Source organism: Juglans microcarpa x Juglans regia, chromosome 5D (assembly GCF_004785595.1).
Source record: "Juglans microcarpa x Juglans regia isolate MS1-56 chromosome 5D, Jm3101_v1.0, whole genome shotgun sequence".
NCBI lineage: Eukaryota > Viridiplantae > Streptophyta > Magnoliopsida > Fagales > Juglandaceae > Juglans > Juglans microcarpa x Juglans regia.
The window spans coordinates 17883223-17892576 of record NC_054602.1 but is presented as its reverse complement, the minus strand read 5'-3'; the positions used below and the strand labels follow the sequence as shown (position 1 = coordinate 17892576).

At 35.3% G+C, this 9354-nt stretch overlaps 1 protein-coding gene across 2 annotated transcripts; it reads right to left on the bottom strand.

Moving 5' to 3' along the window:
- Nucleotides 1-5948: 5948 nt before the first annotated feature.
- Nucleotides 5949-9142, bottom strand: LOC121266141 (transcription factor bHLH112). Of its 2 annotated transcripts, none has more exons than XM_041169875.1 (7): nucleotides 8494-9142; nucleotides 7709-8336; nucleotides 7489-7617; nucleotides 7257-7322; nucleotides 7078-7143; nucleotides 6884-6940; nucleotides 5949-6768 (listed from the first exon to the last, which is right to left on the bottom strand). In XM_041169875.1, exons 1-7 carry the CDS (start codon nucleotides 8856-8858, stop codon nucleotides 6613-6615), a joined length of 1467 nt encoding a protein of 488 aa, XP_041025809.1. In that variant the 5' UTR covers nucleotides 8859-9142; the 3' UTR covers nucleotides 5949-6612. The 2 variants fall into 2 exon arrangements, with proteins under 2 accessions (XP_041025809.1, XP_041025810.1); XM_041169876.1 differs by having other exon boundaries at nucleotides 7084-7143; nucleotides 8494-9141.
- Nucleotides 9143-9354: the final 212 nt, after the last annotated feature.

Here is a 9354-nt window from a genome sequence, read left to right as displayed (position 1 = left end):
CCATGTGAGAGGGTTGGTACGTTCACCCAAAAAGGCTTGAGGAGAAACGAAAAGTTTAGGTGAGGTGCTAATATCAGAGGGCTTGACATACAATCCATTGCTAACGGTTTCCTGAGGTAGAGCCTCCCGAGTGTTGATATCCTTCACATAGAAACAATGAGAGTGAGACTCTAAGAATACGAAATTGTCTAAACAAAGTTGACGTACTAAAATTAAATTTTTGGTAATTGAGGGAACATGCAAGAGATGAGTAAGAAGAAATTTGCCATTTGGGGAGTGGAGAGTTGTCTAGCCAGTGTGCTGAATTTATAAGGATGATTTGTCTACAATACTAACTTGTTCAGGTCCTTGGTATGATAGAGAGTCCAATGTGAGGTTATTGAAATCTGATGTAAATTTGTTTGTGGTTGTGGAGTCAGGGAACCAAGCATTGTGGTGGGGAGAAGGGGTGGTCATAGTGAGATTTGCAGATAGGGATTGGGGTGGGGGTGCTTGGTAACTGTGGTTGAACCTATAGTAGCAAGATAGTGCTGTGTGTCCATGTTTTTTACACACGTGGCAGAGTGGTCGATTATCCGTGAGGGTAGAAAAGTAGTTGTGAGGACCACCACGGCCAGAGCCTCAACTCCTATGAGTCATTCAACCTCCCCTGCCTCTGGGAGAGTTATGGAACGTTTGGCAAGTGAGATGAGACACAAAATTCTCATCTCATCATTACAACTTTTTCAAATTTTCACATAAAATGTAATAAACAATTCAACTTTTCAAATCCCAAAACAATAATAATATTACAAAATAAAATTTTAAACTTTTATTTAAAACCAAAAATTCTCATTTCACTATCCAAACCTATCGTGGTGGTTAGGTTAGCTTGTAGGGAATTATTGGACAGCAAAGTAGTGGTTTGATGGGATAGTTGAGACTCATGGGTGAGCAAGTAACTGTAGAGTTGGGGAGGGGTTAGGGGGCTCAGGATGAGTAGTAATAGAGGTTACCAGTGAATCATAATCAGTGCCAAGTCCAACGAGGAGATACACTAAAAATTCGGAGGGTGTGAGAATCTTCCTTGTAGCACCGAGTGAAGCAGCCAAAGCTTTGGCCTTGTTGTATTATTCAGTGACGGACTCAGGGTCCTTCTTCAGAGCAAGGCTGGCTCAATACATTCCGGACCCTAAAGCTAAAATTTTGAGTGAGGCTTTTTTTTTTAGGTAAAATTAAATATTTTTATTTTTATTTTTATATTATATTTTTATTTAAAAATAATTCCTATCATTTTGTAAAGTAAAATTATTGGTTAAGATTTTATACCACATTTTCAATTAATAATTGACTTAATCTTTATTAGAAAATTTTTGATTTAGAGAGAATTTTATCAAATCTAGTTTTACAAGTATTTTAGACTCTTAGACACAATTATAATCATTATTACCAATAAAGTTCTATAAACAACTTACACATTTAAAAAAAAGTGGGCCCTTACCTCTTCAAAGGATTATATAAAAACCTTTTATAAATACTGGAAAATTAAATTTTACTATTTGTAATTTTCACATTAATTATATATTAAACTAATAATGAGAAAAGATAAGTGTATTCTTAGAAGGAGAATAGGTAAAATAATTATTACATGTTATACTTTTAACAACTAATAATGATATAATATCTATTTGATTTTGTTTATATTCTCATTCTCATTGAGTTAATTAAAATTTTTAATTGAGTATATATTATTTTTAAAAATTCTAATTTATATATTCTTTTAAGGAGGCCTTCTTTCATTAGGGCCTTAGACAATTGTCTACTGGCCTAATGGAAGAGCCGGCCCTGCTTCAGAGTTCTAAGCTAGTACTGGGTGTGCATAACATGTGCACAAGATTGAGCTGCAAAGAGGTCTTGGAGTGTTGTCTAGAATTCATGCGCAGTCTCACAGTCTAGTACCTGCGCCAAAACAGAGTTGGAAAGTGACGAATTAAGTGCTGAAATAACAAGTTGGTCAAGTAAGACCCATTTGGTAAAATCTGGGTTGGGTTGATCATCAATGGTTGAAGTGGTTTCGGTGAAGAACCATCCACATGGCTGAAGAGTTGGTTCCCTTTAAGAAATGGGACCATTTGCGCCTTCCACAAGAAGTAGTTTTCTATGGTAAGTTTACTGTTTATGAAGTGGCTAGCAGAGTTGAGAACATTGGGGTTGATGGTGGGTTGGGATTTTTATGGGTTTTCAAGAGAATCCATGGCGTAGGAATTTGTATGTAAGACGTGAGTCTATTTGGCTCTTGATATCGTGTTTGAGCAAGTAAAAACAGATTGCACGAAAGGTGCTCGACGAAAGGTTCCAATGCCAGTAGTTTTCATTGATTGTTTTTTTCATATTAAAAATCCGCCTCTTACAAACTTTTACAGACCAGTACAAATAACCAACCTCACCATACATTAAATGACAGCTGGAAGAATAGAATATTCTCTCTAATAGACTCAATAATTCTGGACTATTCTATTTACAAAATGATTCACTGCTTGAGTCATTGTTAGGTTCGTTGGCATTGTCCTCTGGTATTGCAGCAGCAGTAGGTAATGCACTTGTCTCCTTAACAACCTGTGTCCATTTTAAAACAAAATGTGATGATCATGATTCTAATTTTCTTTTAATAATTTCATGATAGAAGGATAAAACTTTGCAAAAGAGAGTTTTATCTGACCCTTCCAATTTTGCATTGTGGCTGCGAACTCTTTTCTGTTACCTTTTTTCTTTTTTCTCTATCAGATATATAGTTTTTTGGGTGAACATGACTGTCAGTCTTCAAGATCAGGAGGCTTTTTGCATGTAAATAAACCACCTTATTCTTTTTTTTTTTTAAGCAACCTTATTCAATTACAATCGATTGTGGTCCAAAATGTCAAGTAGAGGGCAGTCAATAGTACTGAGAGCGCCAAGTCCCAACAAAATTTGGTGGGCCTCATCGATTTTTAGAATAACGTGATTCTTTAATTGCAAAGATATTATTCTTATTTTTCGTACGTTTTTCTTTTTCTCTTGAATTCCCAGCAAATAGCTCCATAATATCATTGATGTTTTCGTTATTTTGATGACTGTTATACCTAAATCAGCTTTCCCTAATTCCCACGAGCCCGATAGCTAGCATTGATGACGTTGATTGAGCAAGGTTGTTTACACTCTTCAACTTCAATTCTGCGATCGATGTGATCATGCGTTGATCCCTACTTATAAACCTTTCTTTATATTAATTGATGCGGCAAGTTTCTACAGCAATCAAGGCTTGAAATGCTAATTGAAAGCACAGAATCTTACCAAGGCCTGAAATGCTAGACTGCTCTTAAAACTGAGTACGTGGTTCCTAGCTAACACGGATACATGAGGTGGTGCATGGTTCTCAAGAAATAAACGACATAACCAACATGGATCTCTTGATCCTCACATTCAAATCAAAGTTGCCCTTATTCCAAGATCAGGACAATGGAAGCTGTAAGAATCATGATTATGGGTCGTCCTTCACAAATCTTTAGTAGCAACAACCCATGGACATGAGATTAAATGGTTAAAGCAAGGAATATAAACTTTTTTGAGTCAGGAATTAAACAAAGTCAGTCTCAAAGAGATTCACATCTTCCTTCAATTCGTGCGTTTTTTTAATTTTATTTTTTGTTTCCATTCTCCTTTTTGTTATTGTGTCTTTAGCTAATTAATATTCTCACGCATAACTAGAAACTGATATATAATCATGTAAAGTCTCTTCAATTGGGAACATTTCAAATAGTCAAAAAGAGCTTCATGACAACCCAATTAATTAGGGTATAATAAAAGTCTGGGATCGATAAAGCTTTCCATCCAGGCCATGTAAAGAATGTAAACTATCTGCATCGAAGGGCTAACTTAAGCCATCGTGCATGTAGCTAGTTTTTGGGGGTGTGAACGCGGCTTACATGAACAACATTCGACTCAAAGGTGCAGAAAGAAGCATCCCTTTTTAAGCAAATATAGAGATCAATTCCATTGATTAACCATAACAAGAAAAAGAGAATCTGCTGTCAAAATATACAATAATTTCTGGGCTGCTGGGGTCAGACATTAATACTTTATTAACATGATCAAAATGATGCATATATGCTCAATGCATGCTTTTCCTATTTGGTTCCATCTGATTAATCATGTCTCTTCTTTCTATTCCTTATGATGTTAAATAATTTCTTCTTTCTCGATCTATTCCGATCCTTTGTTTTTTTTTTTTTTAATTAATGTTTCTTCTTTATATTAAATAACCATATATATATACACCTTTGGAGGAAAAAATGAGAATTAAATTCCATCGAGAGCAAAAGGTACTGATCCCGATGCTTGGTGCAGATGTGGTATATAATATATATACCATTTGGCCGATCAATTCATGAAATGTCTCCAAAAGATGATAAAGCAGAAGCCGAGAGATACCGATCAACATGGACTTGAACAACTAAAGTACTTTTGTCATGATTAGTCACTTGTCATAGGGATTCTTCAGTTTCAAGCTTCTTTTCATTTTTTTATACTATATTAGGCAGGCACTCCAGTTCATTTTCAGTGTACAACTTGTTATCTATATATATATATATAGATATAGATATATGGCTTAATTTAAAGTGCAAGCTGGGTTTCAATATTTTATGTTTTTCTATCTAGGGTTCATATTTAGGATAGGTCAGAATTACCAAAATTAAAAGATAATAATAATAATGGCATATATTTAAAGGAATTGATCTCTCAGGTGAAAAATTGTCCACATGAGTTGATCTGTTAAGGTGAAAGTAAAAGGAAATTCAACTAAAATCCAAAGCATGTACATATTAGCCCTAGCTTGGTAATAATGAGATGCAAGTAAAAGATCAGAAGTGCCTCTTGCTTTCTTCAAATTATAGCTAGTAAAGTACTTTTACTTGATCATCAGTACGTAGAGATATAGAGAGTGACCATGAATTAGTACTACTTGTATGTATAACTTCCCAAAATTACGATGATGATCATTATCAGGACTATATAATAACTTATAAACTCTTTATATTTTATGCCATTATACCCCAAATACATATATATATTGATCATCTTATATATATATATATATATATATATATATATATATATATAGCTGCCAGTAGTTCTACATTTTGTAGACTACCTACCCACAAACAAGTATATATATATATATATATATATGTGTGTGTGTGTGTGTGTGTGTGTGTATCACTACAACAAATAAAAGTCTTTTGGAATGAAAATTGATCATCCCCTGGCTCACGTTTATTGAATTAATTTCCATGTAGCGGCAAATTAGACCCACTTGGATCGAGTAACTATTGTTGCAAGTCTTGGATTTTATTTATTTTATGTGTTTAGAAAGAAAAAAGAATGCATTGAATATATATTTAGCCTCATAATTAAGCATTTGTGTCAGCTGATAAATTAATGATATGGTCTTATATAGTCTGCATCGAAATCATTCAAGATTGAATCCATAAAACTATATATATAAATAAATGCATGTATGCCATTGGGCCAAAAATATTAAATGATAAGAAGAATTTTAATAAGCTTATAATTAATTAGGAGAGTAATAAACCCAACAATTTGTGTGCAGTCTTCGAGTGGGGAAGAGATAAAGAAGAGAGGCCGAGAAGTAGAGATGGTATACCAATAGATCATCACCAATATTATCTTCTAATCTCAATGGATTCAAACCCGTCGTTGCTTGTGCTTATAAATTGTGGGCCACTCTTTACATTAATCCAGCTTACATGATATACAAAGTACTGCAAGCGCGCATGCACATTCATCTCTCTCTCATCATATTATGATCTAGCAGAAACCCTAAAAGCAGGAACAGTGGGCCGCCCTCTGACCTCCACTAGGATACATTCCACACATATAAACAAATGCAAAAGTTCAAAAAGAAATCCCAATCAAACAAGCTCCACTCATTCCCATTCTTGAATAAGAATTCAATGCAATAATGTCATGATTTATTTCTTTATCTCTTTTTCTGCTTCCTTTATGTAAAATAAAAGGTGGTGCCAGCTGATCTATTAATTAGACATACATGATCAACAGGAACAAAAGGCTCTTTATCCAACCCCCCCTCCTGCTAAATTCAGCTATTATCAACAACAACAACAACAACAACAACAATAAATTTCCTATAAACTAAGTGTCAACTTCCACTGAATTTAGCAGCTGTTCCTGCTCCTAATTAACCACCTCTAACTCAAATTAATTGATACTTGGGTCACTGAATTAACAACTATAATATTCTCTTACAGAGGCCCCTAATCATTTGCTAGCTACATTCTGCTTGCAGCTGGCCCAGGTCGAGTACTACTGCCAGTCCATCTTTGAAGGGTCACTTTAATCTCTTTCTTTCTTTAGCTCCCTTTTCTTTGTTTCTTTAACTTTTCCTCATGACTGGTACAGTACATACTACAGAAATTGTGGCTTAATGCTGTGTATTCCAGCTTTCATTCTTCTTTCTAAACTGAAGTTATCATTTCTAACTTGGCGGTTGATGACAATATACTACTTGCAGTTTGGTATGTAGAACGATCTTTAGCTTCATTAATCTGTTGATCTCTACCTGAATGTTCCTCCAAAAGTTGGCGTCCAAAAATCAGCTGTTGTCTCGTTAGCAACTGGATATGTGCTTGAGATCGGAACCAAACAGAGTCCTCGGCTTCTTAGATCTTGTTTTGGGCCTTCAGTAGTACTGTCCTTCAGTTTATCAGAACCCTGCACATAATTAATTAAATTTAAACGCCTATTACCATCAAGTAATATTGAAAATGGAGTAAATTACATGGTTATCATTGTTTAGGCTTAACCAAATGAATAAGAAATTGTGTACCTGTTGGTACTGTTTATCAATTGGAGTTCCATTTTTCATATATGGAGTACTTAAAACCTGAAATTACAAGCATAAGTAATATTAGTATTTTTACACATTAGGGTTTCCATTTTATATATATACTGTCATAAGATGGCGAGAAGAAGATAAATAAATATATATATATATATATATATATATAATATGGAACATACACTGACTTGATCATGGAGGAACTTGATGTACTCAATAGCTTCATGGAGAACGGAGGCTGTATCAGTCTGAAACAAAGAATACGAATCAAGCTGGTGAGCTTTCAATTATTTCACAAAAGTAAAGATTTCTTTCTCATTGTACTCTTTGCAAAAAGTAGAGGAAAAATCCAAAAATTCACCTTTCCGAAAGGTGAAACCAATTGCTGGAGTGCAGTTATTCGGTCCCCTAGCTTCTCTTTCCGAACCTGACACAAAACGCAATATGTTTTCAACTATTTCTTTAAAATAAAAATAAAAATAAAAATAAAAAATAAAAAATTTATAATAATATGAACAATAAACACATTAACGATAAATCTCCCACTACTTCCAGTACTGGTCAAAAGCTCGATCCAAGAACATATATGGTACCTTAAAAGTTGGTAACGGTGATGGGGTTTCAATTCTGGGCCTTTTGAATACTGGTTCAGTACTAGTAGTACTACTGCTACTTTTCTTCATCACCACTGAGACCGAGTCCTGGACATCTTCCATGTTGGGCTGAAATTCAGATTACAAAGAATATTAGCTAGGGTCAAAACTCAAAACCCTAGCTAGCTTTGGTTTTGATCTCTAATATATATTTACATACCTTTGTGGTGAGGTTGGAGCACTTTGGTTTCTCTTCAAATGTTGGCACTAGATACTGTGATTGTGATGAAGGATGAAAGCCGGGTCGAATAGTAGTAGTGTCAGTCAGAGCCACCGTGGAGGCATTCCAAAAGGGTGTTTTGTTAGAGAAGTGCAGGCCACAAGCTGGCTGCTGCTTTGGATAAAACGGAGCTGATAACTTAGTCCAAGAAGAAGGTGATAATTCATTGGAGTTTGTCCCATAATTATTAGCAGTGGATGAATAGCTCATGATGGAACGATTGTTGTTGAATAAAGATTGCTGTGATTGAGAATCAGAATCAAATAAACTTTGTACCAATGTTGAAGGGTATCCATAAGAAACTGAACCCACAGGAAAGCCGGTGGAGCTAGTACTGATGACAGTGTCGACCAGAGGAAAGTCTTGATTTATAGACTTGAAAGAAGTGATGGATAAATCTTCACTTCCATTATTGGAGAAGTTCTTGGTGGGGCTCCAATTCTTTTGGATTTGAGAAGTATGATCTACTCCTGATGATCTTTCTTGTTGGTAATTCAACCTTGAATTCATATCTTGATCTTGCAGCATGGAATTATAATTGCTCTCCGTTCTTCCAGTACCACCACGACTACGAAAGGATAAGATAAACTAATATGAGTGATGGAATTATTTCTCGCCCACAAACCATGAAAAGATTTTTATTTTTATTTTTATCCAAATCTATCTTTAATTTCCTAAAGAAAAGACCGGGAAAAATGGGTTAAGCAAAAGCAGACAAAACTTACAGCAAAGCTTGGTTCAAGTCCGATGTTGTTGATGATGATGAAAAACCAAAACCCATCATTTGCAAGGTAGAATCAATCAAGATGCTGCTGCTGCCACTGGAAGAATCATGATGAGGCAGCTGAGGAGGCTTCTGCACATCTGAGAAAACTAAGGAGCCATGATGATCAGAAACCGAATCCTCAGTACAAGACCTTGATCCCTTCATGTCCACCATATCCGACCAAGCAGCAGCATAACCTCCTCCTCCTCCTCCGGTTTCACTAAGTGCCAAGGAACAAGGGGATGTAGTCCCCGTGAACACGCTTCTCGATGAATTCATCCACCAATTTCCCCCGCAAACTCCGGTCTGAAATTCCTCTGCCATGGACAGATGATGAAGAGAATTCCAACCTAGTACAATATATATGTGGCTAAGTTGTGAATGTCTTGATGAATTGTACTCTTCCCCGACCCTCTTGCTGTTCCTCTTCTTAATTTGTGTCTTGAGCTCTCTCTCTCTCTCGCTCTCTTTCTCTCTCTCTCTATCTCTGTCTTTATCTGTATCTCAGTTCCAACTAGTATATAGCAAAATTCCTTTGTGGGGGTAGGATTTATATATGAAATGCTTGGGGACAGGGTACGGACAGAGCAAATTTAATTACAGGAATCCAGTTGACATTTCAATGGATGATTGGACAAATGAGAGAGAGAGCATTTTGAATCGAATTCTCTTTAGTCTTTTCCTTTAACTTTGATTATTTTTTGAAAAAAAAAAAAAATAATTTATTTTTCTAATTCTCTCATAGTGCTTTTTGTTAATGTATGCATACATATAATATTTATATATTTTTAGGAGAAAATTCTTCATGTTGCTTATAAAT